The sequence below is a fragment of the Patagioenas fasciata genome, chromosome 13, assembly GCF_037038585.1.
Source record: "Patagioenas fasciata isolate bPatFas1 chromosome 13, bPatFas1.hap1, whole genome shotgun sequence".
NCBI classification, from domain to species: Eukaryota; Metazoa; Chordata; class Aves; order Columbiformes; family Columbidae; genus Patagioenas; species Patagioenas fasciata.
In genome coordinates, this window is record NC_092532.1 from 13,647,449 (window position 1) to 13,667,943 (window position 20,495).

The 20,495-nt window shown below is 38.9% G+C and overlaps 2 protein-coding genes across 2 annotated transcripts in view; both read right to left on the bottom strand.

The window, feature by feature from the left end:
• Nucleotides 1–20,495, bottom strand: part of DYNLRB2 (dynein light chain roadblock-type 2) — a 182,799-nt gene that overhangs the window by 76,896 nt on the left and 85,408 nt on the right. The window lies entirely within an intron of this gene.
• LOC136107277 (receptor-interacting serine/threonine-protein kinase 2-like) lies at nt 1,698–15,502 on the bottom strand. The gene is made up of 12 exons (XM_071814187.1): nt 15,385–15,502; nt 12,782–12,947; nt 11,542–11,696; nt 11,189–11,343; nt 10,899–11,047; nt 9,024–9,073; nt 8,030–8,191; nt 7,188–7,273; nt 6,463–6,531; nt 6,151–6,319; nt 5,102–5,257; nt 1,698–3,830 (listed from the first exon to the last, which is right to left on the bottom strand). Exons 2-12 carry the CDS (start codon nt 12,931–12,933, stop codon nt 3,508–3,510), a joined length of 1,626 nt encoding a protein of 541 aa, XP_071670288.1. The 5' UTR covers nt 12,934–12,947; nt 15,385–15,502; the 3' UTR covers nt 1,698–3,507.

Here is a 20,495-nt window from a genome sequence, read left to right on the forward strand (position 1 = left end):
CCTCACATTCTAGTGCAGACATTCTTACATTGCAGGAAGTATCCCAGCTAAGATAAAGGAGGTGTATAGATAGGAAAAAGGGCAAGGGACAGTAATGTTTTTACAAGTCAGCAAAAGCCAGCTGCAACCAGCACCGAGAAGAAAAACATATTACAATCAAGACAGAAAAGTAACCATCTGCCTACTCCACTTATGGTTCCTTTAATAAATCTAAATAGCTTCATAAACTTTTAATATGACTTACCATTTTTAACATCTATTAATTCTAGTTTGGTTTTTGTTTGTTGTTGTTTGTGTGTTTTGGGTTTGTTGTTTGTTTTTTTTTTTTTCCCTAAGTAACTGCAAGACAGAGTTTTACTGATCACTTTATATGGTCAGTCCTGAAGTGACTTGTTTTTATTATTCTCTTTGCTGTTTTCTAGGGTTACCCATGTTTTATATTTCCTTCCTAGAACTCTATTAAAGTATCGTTTCTTCCCATAGATGCTAAAGAACAGTTCGATTCTTCTACTTTTACTCTTGCTCAGTGTAATTTATTCTAAATTGTGTTGTGACAGCAAGAAAGCTGCAGAACTGAGGAGGACAATATAAATCTCAGCTAAAGAACTAGCTGAATACAAGCAGAATACCATAAGCTTTAAGCATTTTTATATTTCACATCAGTGATCAACACATTAATATCTTTGTTACATAGCCAACATGTTATAGAACTTATAAGAGTATGTATTTTTGGTGAGACAAAATGAAACTATGCTAGTTTCAAGTCACTGTAGTCTAGTTTTGTATCAAAACTTTTTATACCAACAGCAGTTTCATTTCAGTAAACTAGTAGCATCCCTTCAAATACTAACCTTAAATATTTCCAACAGCTGCAGCTGTCAAACCCTAGTATTTAAATGTTTATATTACACAAGAGGGAGTTATAAGGAGGTCCATGCATGCGGCTACATCAACTTAAGTATGTTTATAGCAGGGCTTTGGCAGTAGTGTAGCTAGTTATGACAATACTGTTAGCCAAAGTATCAATTAAAAATCTAACCATACATTGATTGAGCAAGATGGCAAAAATCTGATTGTGGATGGAGTTGACTATTAAGCAACATAGTTAAAGAATTCTGTTCAAGCTCTCTTGAACATGAAGTAGCAAGTTTTCCTTTGTTTTGTAATTGGTTGCAAACTGTCTTATTGGGTTATCTTAAAAAATTTGAGTAAGCATGACTAATATATCCATTTCTAAGGTCATATCCTATTAGAAATGTTAAATTGGAAAGCTAAATACAAAAAGAACTAAAATCTGTCTGGAAAAACAGATAACTTGTGCTCCCACTGGTTTGATGCCAGTTCTACAATTAAGACTGGGCTTAGTTCTGGCATGAAACGATATTCTCAAGTAGGCAGCTGTTTCAAGAAAAAAGCCAAAACTCTTTCTATGTCAAAAACAGAAAGACAAAAACCAGCATAGCCTGCCAACTGGCACATCAATCACAGAAGTATGAAATGTCCAGCAAGAACAACTGAATGGAATAATTTTTGAAAATTGATAATTAAGCTTCAACAGTATTGCCAGTTTCCCATCTTAAAAGTGTAAATATTTCCCACAGGTGAATGATTATCTGTTTGACTCTGATTATTTTATGCCTTCTAAACACACAAAATACCACGACAGCAGTTCTTTTCCTCACAAGCGAGATGTCCTTTTTAGGAGACTGATCTAGTGTGTTCAAAGTTCCCACTTAGAGTGTAGATTGAAAAAAAGTTCAAGAGTGAAGTACATGTTTAGCTCCTTTAATAGGCAAACATTTTTCAACACATTCTGATAGACATTGCTTTTAATTGTAACAATATATTATCTCAAGGCACTCTTAATGAACTTACATGAAAAAATTTACATTTGTGGTTCCAGCACCATCGTAGCATATGATGTAACAAATATATCTTAGATGTGCCTAGAAAATGCATGATCACTGTATTGAAAATTGCAACCTGCCATTCCAAAGGAGCCCCAGTGGCCCAAGAGGAGCCCCAGTCTCCCCAGGAGCCCCAGGCACTGGCCTCTTCAATCAGGGATCCTGGGTTCCAGTCCCAGGTGCAGTGACCCACCAGCCTTCCAGTAGGTGCCTCTGCTCAACAGTGTGAGGCCCTGGATGTGGAATGCAGCGACTTCTGAGGAATATAAGGGGGCAAAGGCAGCACATTGCTGCCCCTCCTAGAAGGAGAAGTGTGCGTTCCCAATAGTAATGAGGCTTCGCAAGCAGAACCAAACTATAACATTGAGGGAGGTGTTAAGAAGTGACAAAATCACACAGCAAACTCCATCAAAAATAGCCCCACAAAGAAGAAGAAATGTGGAATTGCAACACATGCCTTTCTAAAGGAACAGGAGCCTCAATATGCAGGCCTGACCCACTTCAGTGATGCCTCCTTGTGTCCAGGCATAAAAAACTGGCTGCCTCAAACCATTTAGGGAAGTGGTTTAGTGCTAGAATTTGGTTGTGGCTGGACTCGATGATCCTCAGGGTCTCTTCCAACTGAAATGATTCTATATTAAACTACTGAATTCAGTTTGAAACTGCACAGTGAACAAACGCAACATAGAGAAACAGCACAGGTTTTGCATTTGAAATACTTGTAGATTGTATAACAAGTTATATTAATCCAGTGCCGTGAAGCTTGAAGGAATGCCACTGTGCCCTCAGAAAAACAGCATAGGATATAACTTCATTTTCAGTAGAATTAAAATAATGTCACCACTTTCCTTTGTAGCTCAGCAGAACCACTATTTCAAAACAATCAGCTTGGCACTTCTTCCTTGTTTAATTTTACATTTAAACTGCAGACATACCTAAAGAACTGCATGGATGTGATGTATTAATGTTTTTCCACTTAGTGAATACTTTAAGCCTCACCTTTCCAAAGCACTGCTATCAGTGCCCCACTTTCAGAGCTTAGGACCATTTGTGAATGAAAATAAAATAATTTATATGGATAAGATAAAATTTCCAAGTCTTACTTAAGGCCCCGTTGAAGAAATATTTATTGATTCTCTTAAGATTTTAACAGCTGCCTCAGATATGAGCTCAGTGAAAGGCAGTAATTTTTTTCTCCTCATCCAGCACCCTGTTGTTTGCTGTCCTTATTTGGAAGGATTTAGTAACAGCCGTTCTTCCATAGTAAGAACGTAATCCAAAAAGTAATGATCCATTTTCCTCCCTTCTGAAAAATCAAGGGAATAGGGTGTCATCTGACTTGAACTGTATTTGCTCTGGTACACATTGCACTCTTCCCAGCTCTGAGGTCCAAATTAGAATTTCTTATACCAGTCTTGGTAATTTCTACAGGCAGTGGTTGACTTGACCTTTTAATCCAGCTAGCTTTTTCCACCGGAGAACTAAAATCATGGATCGTAGGAAGGATCGACTTCAGCCAACGGGTTATGAAGCATTAATGTGAATCATTGCCATTCCAAATTACCAAATTGCTCTGATCCATGTAACAAATTGCAAAATGTCACAACAACAGCCTGTTTACCTTAGAAGGACAGTCTGGGCAATGGCTGCCTCGTCCCAGAGGACTGCATTTTGTCACTGAGAGTACAGTCACTACAACCTGTGCCGCCCGCTCTCCGAGGCAAAGGCAAGTGTCCAGCAACGCCCGAGCACGCCCAGTCACTGTGGGGTAAGAGGTAATTGTCTCGTAATCCATTCGGGACAACGTTTGCTGCGAGCGAAGGACATCGAGGATGTGGTTGAGGCGTCCTTCCGTCATGCAGCTCAGTATGGTCTGTCTCTGGCAGGAGAGTATTTGGCAGCAGTTTCGCTTGCAGCAAAGATCTTGAGTGAAAAGGAAACAAAATGAGATTAACCAAGTGCTCTTTTCTTCCAAAAGTTGTTAGCAAGTGTTAGCATCAACACGAGAAATATAAATGCAGTAGAGGAAAGGAGTAGCAAGAGTTAGTTTATTTGCATTCTGTGTTCAAAGCTAGTCCCAAAGTACTTTCATCTTTGTTCAAAACTCATGAAGATGAGACTACAGAAAATGTTTCTGAAGATTATTAAATGGTCAGACTGTGTAAAAGAAGGAGATTTCCAAGTCACACACTGTTCTGCTAGCATCTATATCAAACTTTATGCATGTATGAGACATATGAGAAAACAGGCCGTTCAGGGCAGCAGGGCTGTTTGAAACGTATTGTGAAACTGGGAACTTGAATATATGTCAAAGTCAATCTAGTAGCAAAAGAAACACTCTTGGCAGAGTGATCAGGAGCTCTGGGTTCCATCTCTTTTCACAAACTGAATAGAACACTTAATGGTGACATAAGGTTTTATAGCATGCAGTAAATACTACAGATCAAGAGAAAATCAAAAACCAAAAGGCACTGTTGCTTTGCAGAACGTGCCTCTGTCATTCTGATCTCTGACTGTTCCCAGTAGAGTTCTGTGATGAATTTTTCCTGCATGAACTAGTCTGTTGATTTATCCAGAAATTACATCATCACTCACAAGTAAATTGAAATGGAGAAGGATGCGAGAACTGTCTTAGGCCAGTTCGCAAAAAGTTATCAAGTAATTTTGTGAGGCAGAGGCAGGCTTCACACATCAGAAGTTGGTCTTTTCCGCTCTCTTCAGTAGGAAAAACTGACACCATGTAAGTAAGGAATTGAACAAACCTCCTCCTAGTCACCTGTTTCTGTAATCAATAGCTACTTTTGTAGAGGTATAGAATACACTGCTTAAGGTTACAAAAAGAAATAATCCCAGACTTAAACAACTAGTGTCTTTCACATTTGATGTGTGCTATTTTTTTGTTTGTATTTTTATTATGGCCTTTTCAGAACTGTTTTCAGCCTGAATATGACCCTGGAAAAGATCAAGCCAGTGTTCTCAGTGCCTAATGTCTGAATTTCTCAGAACATAAGAGCAGCTACACACAAGTAGATTCATGCGATATTTTTATCAACTCTGGAGAAGTTATTACACTAAACACATGAAAGTGTGCACAAAATGTAGAGAGATCTGCGTACTCCAAACTTTGAACAATTTAATCACCAGGATGTGGCCAAGGAGAATATTGCCACCTCAAACGGGAAACGGGGTCTTACCTGTCACTGCTTGTTCAAGATGCGTAAGTTGTGGTCTGTGCTTAGGAGCCAGTGGTGGGTCCTTATGCTGGCTCCTGTCTTTGCCTGTAGTTGAACCAAACAGAGGAATCGTGCAAAAGGAATCGGATTTTCTGCTATCAGAGCCTGCTGGGTGATCTAGAAAAAGTTTAAGGTAAGATGAGACTGTTGAATTGAACAACAACAGAACATTATACGTATGTCAGCTACTGCAGAGGACTGGAACTGCAGTGAAAACTAACTCAAGAGCATTTAGTTATTATCAGCTGTTCTTTGGGCCCTTGCTAATACATCAGTATGCCTAGAAAGATTTTGGCATATGTTACTACACACATCTGACTTTTTCAAACTGTCTGTAGGAATTAGTTTCGAACTTATGGAATATCTATTCTGTCCTTAAGTCTGACAGCTACTAATCAGAACTGAAATGGAAATGCAGATGTTCCTACAAGTGAACTGACTTCCTATGACTCAACTCTTGTATCTAAAGGCATGAGGAATACCGAAAAAGCTTTTAAGGAAATGTATCCCTTGACACACATTTGAACAGTTTGACAGGAAAACTCCACATTGGAAAGGCAAAGGAAGTTATTTACATAGATTGGTGATTACCAGGAATCATTCACATGTTCCTGGCAGCACAGTCTTTTTAAAACATCTCATTTTTTTTATTAGCAGATTACAAAAAACCAGTTATTCCTGGTGGCAGTGTGGTTCCCACTGGGGACTTGTTCAGTCAAAACCAACAGGCAGTATTTGATGTGCAAGGGAAAGGCAGCTGTACATTACAGGTCAGGCTTCTAAAATAATGTACCAGAAGAAGCTTTTTGATCTATACACTTAATGAAATGAGATTGTGGCACCTCTGGTTTTCTACAGTGAACTCATGCTTCAGGTGATACCAGTAGAGGACACAGCTGTAGTCTGAGAAGGGACAATTTTACATGGAAAATAACATGTATATGGAAAAACTGGTCATATTTATCCTTTTCTAAGAAAAGTTGGAGCTGAATACATTTCAAGATAGAGACCTTTCTTTGTTGTTGTGTTCTGTTCGATAGTATTTGACAGAACCGCCTCAGGAATATTTTCTCTTCCTGCATTATTTGCATCGCTATCAAATAGAATAGTTGACACACTTGGCACTACAAAAGGAATTTTCTTGCTGATTCCATGGTTGGGTTTTGGTGAACAGATGACCTGAAAAAAATCAAAATAGAGAAGAATTCTTAGAAACTTTTGCCCCAAAACCTTTTCTAAGCAATTTTCTCTTGGAATATAAAGAATATAAGAAACAAGCAGCTTATGAAGTGCTGTTGTAAGACTCTCATGTCATGACTCACCTCTGAATTGCACATGCCCGTCTGCAGTGTGTATGTTTGTGAACCTTTGCATGCATTAAGTGCTGTCTCCTGGAAAAAATAGCACAGTAACTCGAGTCAGTATACATATGGTTTATTGAATGCACAGTTGTCAGGAGCAAGAATTTATGTATATATTATACATATTATATTCTTAGGTACATTGATATATAGTAACAGTGGATTGCACAGAGCAATTTTGCATTTTAACACATGTAAGCAGATATAGAATCTAACACAACTCTACCCTGTTACTGTTTCTGCTGTTTCAAGTTTTTTTAAACCCCTGTTTTGTCTTTAAGTTTCTAAACAGCAGGTCTGTCTTGGTTTTGGAATAAATACCTTCTTACCAGTACATGCAACAAAAAATAACCTTGGTTCTAGCCCTAATCTGATCTACTCGAGGCTGATATTTGTTTTCACTCACATGGGTTTGCCGGTCTGACTGCAGCTGGTGACCAGAAAGAAACTGTCGTATTTTTATAATCCCAGGTAGCATTCAACGTGGTTGCTAGAGAACCTCACAATACCTATATTCTACAATGAACCTGAATGAACCTGAAGTGCTGAAGGGTACTCTCCAGCTCTCTGGCATTTCTAATAAAACAATGAAAACAAAACCTCTCCTGGTTTTGGACCACAAAGATTGTAATTGAAAGAATCAGGTAATGTCCTCGTAGGAGACCAAAACTTAATTTTCCACTCACCTTTGCATCCATCAAATTGTAGATTGCAGTGGAAATTACCTCCTTATTTATACTAGTCAAAATTCCATTTAGAAGGTCTGCACATTCTGTAGGGAGAATAAAGCTTTTTCAATATCACATTGCATACAGAAGTGTGTATATATTTAGGTTTCAGTGTATTGCAACTAACCACTATTAAGATGAGTAACTAGATGAACTACACAAAATTAGTTTAATAGAACTTCCACCTCATACCTCCTACTGGTTTTCTTTTTGAACTGATTTTAAAGAACAGTTACAGTCACATTAAAATCGTGTTTTCTTAAATGTTCATACAGATGTAGTGGACTTACTTGCAAAAGGTTTACACATGATTGTATAAATCTGTTGCAATAAAGGTCTATGTGAAACACTTCCTCAGCACTTGCATATTGCAACTTTGAAAATTTGCTCAAAAATCCTCAAATATAATAATTTTAACATTCCTTGGCTATCTTTTTAGAAACAGAAGATAAATTTAACAGTTCTGCTAAAGTAAACAAGGATTACACACTTCAAAAAGAAACTAGTTATGCATTGGAATCAAGACAGGTTGATATTTGTTCAAATACTGTGTATATAGCCAACAATATCACTTCCTTTATTTGCACTCACTTTTACTTTATACTGAACACAATTTTGGAGATAAGTATCCCACCTCTGGTAGGAAGCTTCAGTTAGAAAAACCATCTACAGTACTCTGATGATCTGAAGGCTGCTTTGCCTTCCACATCAGTTCTGTCAGTGATATAGAGCGCTAGAGCAACATTCTCAAGAGTATCTGCATAACAAATCCTGCAAAAAAAGCAAACCCTGCATGTTACCTGCAGCACGTGGTCTGGAATCTGGATCCTGATGCCAGCACAGAGCGATAAGGTACAATAATCTGCTCCTCTCTGGCAAATTGCTTGGTATAAACTTTTCCGAAATGCCAGGGCGCAAACTGCTGCAGATCCCTGTCAGAACTTCCAGCAGGGTTGTCTGACCTGCAATTTGAAGGAAAAATGTCACTGCAAAAAACATTAAATACCTCAGAACTCTCTTAAAATGATATTCAGCAGAAGTTATTTAGTGCATTTTAAAACAATGCTTTTAAAAGCAAAAAAAAAACAAAACGTGAACACACTTGTAAAATAGATGCATTAACCTTTAACAATAATCAAAGCTACTTACTGCAACAGGCTGGATCAGAATAAAGAACTCTGTTCAAATAATAAGTCACAAATGGCTATGTGTACATGCATTGTAAACTACATGCACAGATACCTTATGTATACATGTAATGTTATGAGTATATTCTAAGCACACAGTTTTACATAAAGCCTTACGCCTGCATTATAAGTCCTTTTGTACAAAAAAACCCCATAAATATCTACTTTGGGCAGCCACAAGATGGCAGCCATAAGCTGTGTGAGCATTAGGATGCTATTCTGTGCAGTAGTTCTGAAAGGTCCTCAGCCTGTAAATGCATCAGTCCTTCTATTTTGCCATGCAGAATGGAGCCCATAGCAAAGAAGCCTTTAGTTGATTTGCAGGCCATGAAACAGGTATCATTCCTAGACTGTGACAATTATTACATAATGCTTTGCAAATTAAGTTCTTTAAAACTGCTCACACTTTCACCTAAGAAACACCTGCTTCTTCAGAAACACTGAGGATTTGTTGAATGATTCTAATCTTTACATCCTGCAACGTGGAGCTCTGTGCTGTAGCAGGAAAAGAAGGCAAAGGGACATCTGGAGCAACTGTGCTGGTTGTATCATAATTTCCCTACAAGAAGGGCAACATGAAGTCTGCACGAACAACAGGGATAAATACCTTCAAAAGGTTTCCGTCTGCTTAGGCTCTCCCAACACAGTATTCCAAAGCTGGGGCAAAATAACAACAACAAAACAGTGAAAGACCATTCAGTAATTTGCAATCTGTATCTATGTTCTCCAAGAGCAAGTTCATTGGTTTAAGAGAAAGGAATTTTTCAATACAAAGTCAATCCAAGTCTTTCCTAATTTGATGAGGTCCTTTTTTTCTGCATTACTAAGCTTCAGTTTTCAAATGAGTTGTTCTTAAAAAAACCTGATTTTTTTTGGGGGGGGGGGTTTTTAAACATAGGATCAGTTAGATTTCAGGTTACCACATTATCTCCCTTTGCTCTTACGAATTTCAGAACCTTCTGTTCTCCTTTGTCATTTTTGTTTTCAAGTAATTTAAACAGCAACTGCAAGAGCTGGACTTTTCAGCAGATACTGACAAGCACATCAGTCAACCCACTAAAGACTTGGTTCTGACCCACTGTGTCTTTATTTTCTTCAGCAAATTTTGATAGAGCTCCAAATGCCTTTTTCCTTTTCTAACATCCTAGGAAGTATTCCATTGATACCATAGATCTACATATATAACCCACAACTCAGATGGTATAAAGTAGAGTTTGATAAAAAGCTCAATCTGCAAAATCAGAGGCAGAGCAAGGAGGCTGCTGGAAGAGAGAAAGTAGGATGAGTCAGAAGCAAAGCAATCAAGGGGAAGAAGGAGTTCTAGGATAAACTTATCTGTTTACTCATATATCTTGATGTAGTACTGAACAGCAATGTTTAGAAGAACCTCCTCTTCTGCCTTATTTCTGCATAAAATCTGAAAGTGCTTTTACTTAGGTACCCTCTAGGAAAGTATTAATGAAATGTGGACACACATGTAACTTACAGGTACTTAAGTAATATTTCATATGACACATACTTTTGTTTGTTGCACCACTGTCTAGACATGCACCTATCTCATGCACTGAGTCACATCTGAGCATCTAAAATTATATAATAACATGCTGGAAGATGAATTATGCCACCTGAAAATAAATGACCACTCTCTTCCTGTGCAAAAATCTTGTGTTTATGAATATCAGATTAGTCACATAATTTATAGGTCTCCTCAAGTGTATGCATTATCTGACTCATCTTAGAGCCTGCCTCTGTGACAATAAAGTAGGAGTTTAAATTTGCTGCCTCCATAAAAGCTTCTAGAGCAGCAGAGTGGTCATGCTTAAAAGTTATTTATAGGGTTAGTCCAGAGGCTCTGCATGCTGGTTGTAAAGATGAATGTCCATGCAGAAAATAGGTTCAATTTGAGGTTCTCTTATTTATTGATGCAACTGCAAAGCATGTAACAAATCCAAAAAGGACGTGTGTTAGTAGGAAATCTTCCTCCTTTGTATAAAACACCTTAGTTAAAAAGTAGGAATTATTGAGTTGGCTCAGTAAATTATTCCAGCAGAGATTCCATATGACTTTAATGGAGAGAAAGGTCTTATTTTTATCCAGGCCTCATCTGGGCATCAGCAGTTCTTCTCAAAGCTAAAGCCAACAACAGTTCATGCTTAGAAACAATGTGAGTTGTAGTTATTAGGTTTCTAAATGTACATGAAAAAATTTTGGCGTCTATATTACACTTTTTAAACATTTATGTCTGTTGTATAATTCCTATGGTGAACTTTGAGAACTGCTCTTAAGCTTGGTATATTTTTCACCAAATATGGGGGATTTCAAATTTAATTCACTGCTGTAATTGGTCTCATGTGGAATACTATCCTACTGCACTATGTAGATCTGGTGTTTTTACTGTAGTGTCTTTGAAGGTAAGTATTTCAGCAACGTTATAGAATGTAACAAGGACTAGGTATGACCTGCCCTTAAAAATCCCATTCACCTGTAAACGTCACCTTCCTGGGAAGGAAGGCCTCCTTCGAGTATCTCGGGAGGGAGGTACACTAAGTCCTGGCAGTTCCTCTGGTTGCAGTTCTGCAGGTCTGACCTCAGTTGTTGTTTCCACCAGCTGGTCAGACCATAATCTGATATCTACAGAGATGGGAGAAAAAGTAAATCTTAGAAACAATACCTCAAGTCTCTATATTAAATGTTGGCTGTTAGGGAAAATATATGCAACGATAGGATGATCACTGGATATTACATTAAAAGGCTAAAAGTAGAAGGTCCCACCTTGGCTCTGTACTGCGTATCCAAAAGCACATTGGAAGGTCTGAGCCTGCCGTGGCAGAACGCTGGCCCCAGGCTGTGGAGGTGATGGAGCCCTTCAGCCACATCCGACAGGATTCTTAGGAGTAGCGGAGATGGAACTTCTGGGTACAGCTGATGCTAAGTAACACAAAATACATGTTTTGGTTGTGTGAAATGGTTCCTATTCACACTTTCATTTGACAATAAACAGAAATACAATACGGAAGTTAAAGAACAGATTGACTGTGACTTGTGGTCTGTAATTTTCATGTTGGTTATTCTCTTCTGGCTGACCTTGTAATTAATTTCATCACATAAAAGATTACTTTTATGTAGCTCGTGGATGAGCGAGTGGAGGGATCCATTGTTCATCCATTCAGTCACTATTCCCACCAGTCCTCGGTACTGGTAAATCCCAAGAGGAGGCAGGAGCCGTTCAGATTCATAGCGTCTGACTTCTGTTAGATCCTGAAGTACCAACTTCCACTCCCTGTGATGCCAAATCGGGATAGCAGGTTAAATCCAAAGCAAAGCAAAATGTTGTTTTCTGTAACTTCAACTATTTTGTTTGGGTATTTGATTTAAAGAAAAAAGAAAATGCAGACAGAGGACAGAGGAAACTTTTTTCTTTAAGTAAGCTACCGAACAGATAACATTGGTTCCGATTACAAAATTGCTGGACTTCCATAATCTAAAAAACAAGCAACACCCCCTGCAACCACCAAAGACTCTTAAAATGTTTAACTGTTCCCAAATTCTGGCAGCATTTGGTTTTGAAGTATTACTGACAATTTAATCTGCCAATTTAAAACTATTTGTATGAAATGCTGTTTTTTCCTCCCCTGCCTTTATTATGGAACAAATTAAACACTATGTATTCAAATAGGATGCTTTGGTATTTTACTTTTAACAAAATCCACCGGAATGGTAGTGTCCTCAGTTTACAAGAGTAACTAGTCTGTAGATGCACATCAGACACTCCTTTTTTGATAAACAGGTCAGTCCATTCCCTAAAATGTTTCGGTCTTGCTTCATCAAAAGTAGTTTGTGGTTATAATTGGGAACTTTCTGTGTTTTTGTTGCACACTGGAATTTTGTGGTCAGCAGGCTGACGCCCATCAGTTCCTGCTCACTTGTTTTTATAATTACGACATGTACACATCTCACTGCCCTGTAACCCTGACCATTGTCCCTCCTTCCTCCCATTTCTCTGTTCCCTCACCTGTATCTGCTGCTGTAGATTAAATTCAACTGAGATCTCTTCAGGGACCTCCATAAAGCCGTAATATCACAGCATGCTGAGTACTAATCTTCAGGGTTGGTAGATATTATTATAGTAGCGATAATTAATCACTTCAGGATTAAGCTCTACTTCTATAAACATTTGTAAAAGACCATAGAGCTTGTTTCTCAGCATACTTGCCCCCAGCTTGCCTCTTGGCTAGTCGGGATTTCTAGGAATGGGGATGTGTGTAGGGATCAGATGATCCTGGGCATGTCACGATTCATTCTGTGCCATCGCTGCAGGTCTCTGTTGCCCACCTGCAGCGTTAAGGGGCCAAATAAGACACGTACCTCTCCGGAGTGGCCTGGCTGGTCAGCAGCTTCACCAAGACGTGGGTGTTCCAAGAAATATGAAAGGCTTTGAGTGCAAAGCCTGAGCCTGTCCTGGTCAAAGTAAAGCTATCCAAATCTTCCTGGGCTACTACAGGTAATGATTTGGCCATTTCTTGATAGCTGGCTTGATGGGGAAAATGACAGAAAAGAAAAAAAATGTAAGGACTACTTTTTGTCACTACTACCAGAGCTCAGTGAGGTTGTACCACCCCTTTCTTCCCAAATAACTATTACTCTAATCCAACAGGTTTCCTTTTACCACTCTGCGTCAGACTTTCCTTATAAAGACAGGAAAAATGTGCTAATTGCAAAGGAGTGTCTGGACCGTAACTTGCCATCTGAAGCTGTAAGGTGCTAATTAATTCCTTGTTATTATTGCCATCTGATGACTTTGAAATGTTGGGCCATTATTTAAAATATAAAATGTGATTTTAAAGTGATACTGAATTATATAGACAACAAACCAGTTAATCTTACAGGTACACACTTGACAAAGTTTCCCCACTTCCCATAAAAAAGGCAATTATTGAATAACTCATGTCAGTGTGTTCTGCATCATTCTTGCGTATCTTCTTTAATACAGTATTACATGTCAATGCCAAAGCAAGGTAAAAGGCATATTTCCTGCTGCTGTAACCTGGCAGAACTCTACTAAATGGAGCTGTGTCTTTATAGCAGCCACTAATTTAGCCAATAGTCTCTCTATACAATACCTCTCTAAGACCACCTCAATGTCTCAGACACATTGCATAGCACATGGATTAGAGATAACTTCTGCAAAGCATCTCTGTGTTACTGTGTGAGTAACATTTTTAATTACCTCTGTGAAGCTGTATTAGGCTAGAGAGAACCAAAAGTCAGTGGTGAAACAGAAAAACAAGCAAACTAGGAAAGCAGATGAAATAAAACCATTGGTAAGGATTACTGCAAGATCAGTGGTCAGTGAGTCAGAAGAACTCAAGCTGCAATATTCCCTTCAGGATCCAGCAGACCATGGCTGGAGAAGGGAACACATGAGGGAACTGGAGTAACAGGGCCAAAAACTTGAAGTAACCAGTAAGGACTGCTTAGTGCGAATTATGTCCTGGAAGATGGGCTCTACAAAAAGAACTTCTGGGATGCAGAAGGCCTGAAAGTCTTCTGACTTTGAGCAGATCACTTGTTCTACAGGAATAAATAGAAACAAAGCCCTGAAGATAAATTAGCCTGTGCTTGTGGCTGATCTGTTTCTAGTTCATGACCAACATATTTTCAGTCAATCTCAGTATTTCAGTTGTGCCATGCAGGCATGTTCATTATCACAGGGGGGTACTAAGCTCGGTTTTTGCATCTAATCACAATCAAAATGCAAATAAAAATTCAGCAGCTGATTTACCAATTCAGCTTCAACAGTATTTGATTCTAGTAGGAAAGCACAGTTGAACTTTTTGCTAGATTATTGTAGTTTGAAAGCAGTACCTGCCTTAGGTGCTTTTCTTATAGAATAAATCCAATAAGGTTATGAGGCTGACAGGCAAGTTAAGAATTTCATAAAATTTTAGAAGGTTCTTCTGAATGAAGAAAGAAATTTCCAGATAAGCTACTTAAAGCTGCAAAGACAGACCACACAGATCTACAAATCCTAAATATAAAGGAGGTAATCAAAAGGCTGGCAAAATTGTCTCATTTTTATTATACACTATGATAAATAATCATTTAAATAGCCAAAATAATTTACTCAACTCCAAACATAGTACAAGGAAGATCAAACAACAAATATAGCATCTAAACCATTTTTGAAATTATCTGTTCCTATTTGAAATTGAATCAAGTAAAACTATAACAGTTTTTTAAACTCTTGCTAACCGGCTACTTAGATTTAAAAAACCCCTAGTCGTCAGCTCCTATTTGGATTTGCGAAACCTAATTTAACTGGAGATTTTCAAAAAACAAAACTAAAACCACTTCAAGCTTCCTCTGTTACAAACCATCACATGCCAAGCCCCATTGTCCCTGTGTCTGTGTTTGTGTATTTTTTTCTGTACCCAGACTGAGAGTGATTTTCTGAGAATCTCCAAGAGTTTCACCCTAAAATGAGAGATCTTTTATTTATCAAGGGTGCTGTCCAGATCCATGAAGCAGTTAGAGGGACTAATTATGGAATATAGGGCAATCATGGAATTACAGATAACAAACTCTCTCTCTACCCCCTACATTGCAAGTTTGGTACCATAGCCATTTTTTCAATAGTTCTGCTCTTTTGAATGCTTTTACTCCTGGACCCTTTTAAAAACTCACTATCAAACCACAAGGCCAATATTTCTTAGGAGACCTTTGCAATGAAGGGTTTCATATTCTGTTTTAGTAAGACACTAAAAGTCTTAACACAGTTTTGTCATCTTCTCCTAGTTGGGCAGGAGGGAGACTGCTGTAAAAGTATTTATTTCAAGTTTCTAATTATAAAGGTAATTTTAAAAAAGTAATTCATAGAAAAGATGTTTTCCTTAGTATGAGCAAAATTCTATATTGTGCTAATACTCAGACATCTCAATAGAAGAAATTGGAAACAAAAATCGACTTACCTCTGTAAATACAGGCATAAAAAGCGTGGAACGGTGGAGTGAAACTGCTGCAGATACTAAGAGCGAGTTGGCTAGGAACTGCGTTCAAACACAGCTTTCCTGCGTGAGTCAGCTGCGTTGTTGACCTCTCCTTTTATTGGCTGCCTGCAAACATCTAAAATTTCCTGGTCGGATATACAAACCGTAACTCTTTAGTGACTGCAGATGGCTTTTCAGGCTCATTTGTTAACTGCCTGTAATTAATGAGAGCAATTACAGAAAAAGAGGTTGGATTGCTGCCTTTTCCACAATGAGGAATGCCAAGAGGGAAAACGAGCAGTGAAAAACACCATAGTGGGTACAGCCTAGATACAGAAGCATGTAGAGCTGCAGGCAGATCGTGCACCTGATGCTTATCTCTGCAGTAGATCAAGCCAACAACATGAGTACAAAATCCCTTGAAACTTTTTTGGTCAAGTTGATCTTAAAACAGGATTAAAATTGCCATTTTTTTTCTGGTTACAGGGCAGGTAAACATAGGGGTAACATTAGGTTGCAAAGAAAAACTAAGGGTCATTTGGCTGGCAAGTAGCCCTGCTGAAACGGTTGTTGGGGTTACAGTGGAAGCTGAGTTGATCCTGAGCTAACAGTGTGCTCTTGTCACAAGTGAGGAAATTGCATACTGGGCTTTGTTAGAAATGCAGTCAGCAAAGTGAGAGAAGTCACTGTGCCTCAGTACTCAGAAATGTTTGGGCTGCATCTGAAATACTGCAGTCAGCTTTGGAGCCCTCAGTTCAGAGACAATGTTGAGAAACTGGGAAGAATGCAATAAAGAGCTACCAAGATGGGGCCCTGAAGCACGTGTCTTCTGAGGAGACGTGGAGGGAGCCAGTCTTGTTTAGTCAGGTGAAGGAGGCTGAGGGGGTCTACTAGAGGTCAGTAATGAAGTAACGAAGGTCAGTAATGAAGACAGAACCAAACTCTTCTCCATAGTAGCAGACAACAACCAGTGCCACAGGTAGATATCTCTACTTCACATGTTCAAGCCAGATGCTAGAAAAAGCTTTTTCGCCAGGTGGGTAATGCAGGGCTGGAAGGGACCACTCAGGCTGCAGAGTCTCCATCCTTTCAGGTTTTCTAGACTCAGCTGTGCAATGCCACAGCGGACCTGATCCAAGAGAATGCTGGGCTAGAAAATGCCAAAAGTCCAGACTATCTTTCATTTTGCGAAAGCTGTGTAAGGCCTAATTGTGTTCCTGCTAGACCCCTGGCATATACGTTCACACTAAAGGTTGATGGGACTGTTGGATGTAGAATGGAGACTTCAGGAGAAAGCACTCATTTCAGCTGATCTCATTTATTCAAACTTCCTGCTCCATGAAGATTGTCTTTATTTATAGAGTCTGACTTTAAAAACAGTGTCAGTCAATGAGACTCTGTCCACGGACTGCTGTTGGTTTTGGATCAAATCCTAACCCCCCAACAGGGAGGGAACAAGCAGTAGGGCAGTTACCTAATCCTCCTGTGATCACAGGAAAGTCCCTTTTGTCTAAAAATCATGTGGCCGGGGCTCTGTGGCCCAAGAGGAAGCGCACTACAAGTAGGAAGTGTGGAGTACGCTTTCAAGTACAATGCGTTAACTCCTGGCAGCTGTAGCTATCTGACCAGCATCAGCTTTCCATGCCCCCTCCAAAAGCGAAACCAGTATGAGGGAGCTGAAGTAGCAAAGGTAAAACAAGTGGGCTGTAACAGTCCTGGAGAAGGCTGGAAGAATGGCAGGCTGCTGTGGCCACAGGATCCTCCTCCCCTTGCCTTGGATTTATCACCACCGCATCCATTTGTGTTCCTAGTCTACAGTTCTATAGAAAGTGAATTGAAAATGTTTTCCCCTGTTTAATGTATTAGCCTTTCAGGCTCGGATTGCACTGCAGCACAATCACAGCTGTTCAAAATTCTTACAACTAATAAAATAAACTTCTTAGGGGGAGCTTTGAAAGAGTTTGAAGGCTGTAATTTTGCAGAAATTCTTTTTCACTTAAAGTAGCCTTAGGTACTTCTATGTTTTTAGGATATCACATGCTGGGGAAGCAGAGTGCTGGAACAATCCTGCATTTCTTTACTCCTTTTGACTATTGTTTTCAGCTTAAAAAGCCTCATTATGAAACTATAAAGCTTAATTTTAATCCATATTTGGAGAAAGCAGAAATGTACAGGCCAATTTGCAGTGCAGGTCTGAGCTGATTAAACATCATTATTACTGAGCACGTTAATTAAAAAGAATCAGTATTTTACCTACACATAATTTATCCAGAGAAATTGAAAGCCTCTCACATAATATGCAAGCTTATAGATAACAGGCAAAGAGAAGACCTCTATAAGCTCACACAAGGGCTGTGCAGTAATTAGATGAAATTAAGGAAACTAAATTTTAGTTTGACTGTCAGTAGGTTGTTGGATTCTTTGTGTTTTATTTTCCTGTTAATTGTGGAAAATACACAGAATAAAGCTTTCCAGCAAGGAATAACGGGCAAGACAGACACTGAATCTTTCTAATCTCCTATGTATAGGATTTATTCGTTGACATACAGATACCTAAATACAGAGATACTGGAGAAGTACAGAGAGCTCTTGCCAAATCCAGTAGGATTGCCTAGATGATGCCTAGAGACTGTGTGTTGTCATCAAGAACAGGGAAAGACCGAGATCATAATAGAAACACAACTGAGTGCTCTTCTGACCACATACAAGGGGAAGCAACAACGAGCAGGAAGGTGATCTGAAGAGAACTTAAGATGCCCATTATACAAGTGTCTGCAGGATTCCTTACTTAGTGAGCGAATCCAGCCCTCACTGCAGGATTGGAATTGCACACAGCAGACAGAGTCTGATTAACTGCAGGATGAACTTGGAGACAGAGTTTTATTTCTCATATGTACATTTGTTCATGCTAAATGACAGCCCAAGACTTTCAGATGAGCCATGGATCTAAAAAGTCCAAAGACCAGTTTTTATTTCGTTCAGAAGACAAGCAAAACTCTGAGCCTCTGAGTGTCAAAGAACAAAGAGTAAAAAACAACTATATTTAAACTTTTCAAAGGGTCCAAAGAAGGTCTTTTAAAACCTAACCATAACAATGCAAGAAGAAATAAAACATCTGCTTTTTCAATCCAAACTGGATTTCATGGCTCACTCACAAGCTGAAACAGTACATAGGGAACACAAACACGTTCTTAACATCCTGAAAGTAGAAATTATAGTCATGCCTAAAGGATAACACAGTTTGACATGAGTGGTTTATAGCTCTCCCCCTCATAATAGCCACACAGAGCGAACCCAGTTACAGATTTAAAACAAATTGGAAGCTTTACAAGAAGCAGCATTAAAGGGCCACAGCGCATTGATAGAGTATGCGTGATAAAAGAATGACACAGTACCAGAAGATCGAAGCATTACCATGACCCAAATACCAAAGCCTCTGATGCGTGTTCAGTAAATATTACACTTTGATATTTCCGAAGAGGTCCATCATCATTTCTCAGTCTGGTTATTCCAGTTGGGCACCTATACAGGACAACTGTTGCCAAAGAGGTAGGTTCTAAGGTGCCATTTCTTTGACACCTTGTGTACGTCAGGAGGTCTTGCAAGGAATATTAAAATGCTGTTAGTCTTCAAATTTGTGGGATTCAAATGCTCTGTATTTATAAAACCTAAGCTATAGTGCATGAGCACAGCCAATGATATAATTATCTTCCTCTAAAAGACAAGACTCCAACAGGCACTGTTCTTGCCCGCTCTAACGGGGTACTTCAAGACAAAAAATTATGGTGTCCATTTCATGAATTTGCAGTTGAAGTAAGGCTTTTTTTATTTTTAAGAAAATTCTTTCCTCAAACACCTGTACCACACTATTTTGGAAAATAGTCGTAACATTCACCACCTTCTCATTAATGAGATGACTAAACAGGAGTATCACAGTTGCTGGCCTTAGGCAGTTTCTGTAAAACGAACAGTGCAAAGCACCTCTGCTAATTAAATTGTACTACAGAAATTTATTAATTCTTTACCCAACTGGAATTGGTGGAATTTTAAACAAGTATTACACAATTCATCATTAATGTAAATAAGATGAACAACTCCTGGACTGCAGAGAGCTCAGGGCATCATAGCTCAATCTATTAAATGGTTTGTAAGAAGTGCCCTAGTCCACGTCTCAAGTGTTTGCGATCTGATTTGGAACCTGATGTACTAAATATTAAGACAGGGCGGAGAAATGCTAAACCTCCAGGTCCGTCAATTATGTAGCTGTAGATAAATAGTTCCAGTAAGGTAATGGTGAAATGACAGAGGCCCAGATTGTATGACCTTGCTGTGAATGTATAGCATCGGTATGTGAGAGAGTATAAGCAGGCTTTCAAAGCCTTTACACATACTAAGGAAAACTCAAGGTCTTCTAGGCAAAGGAACATAGTGAGCACTCCCTCCTTGCACTGCTAAGGATACGTGTTCCAAGGAGAGAGAAAGTGCAGCCATAGCCATCAAATCCCCCAAAGAAGCCCATCCTATAGAAGAGCACAGCACTAACATTTTTTACCATCGCTATGCCTGCCTCCTGGATTTTCTGCTGAGAAGTGCACAAGATTTTTAACTGGCTTGACTGTAAGTGTTGCTTTCTCTACCTGACAATTCTGAAGTATGAAAATATGCAAGTAAGCACAAATAATCAACAAGGAATTAAAAAAACAGACCTAACCTCAACATTTTTTCCACCGTGAGGCTGGTTTAGGTTAGTTTGTTTGGGGATTTTTCTTTTCGGAGTTGCAACAACATGTACATTAAAGGGATCTGAAAGATACAGATTGCTGGTGACTTCCTTTTAAATGTTGGTATAATCAAATCTGCTTTTAGGCCACTTGCATTTAGTGACATGAAGAAAGAATTCTGAATTGCTGCAGTAAAAGTCAGTGGACTTCCAGTCATCTAGGAAAACACTCTGCTTATGGTGAAAATGTGCTCTACTAAAATTGACTTCTATTGCTTTCATATTCTGCAAGTTTGGTCATTAACACACTAAATTGGAATTAAGTCCATTATGGCTGGAGATGAGTACTTCCTTCTCTTCTGTGGAAAGCAGC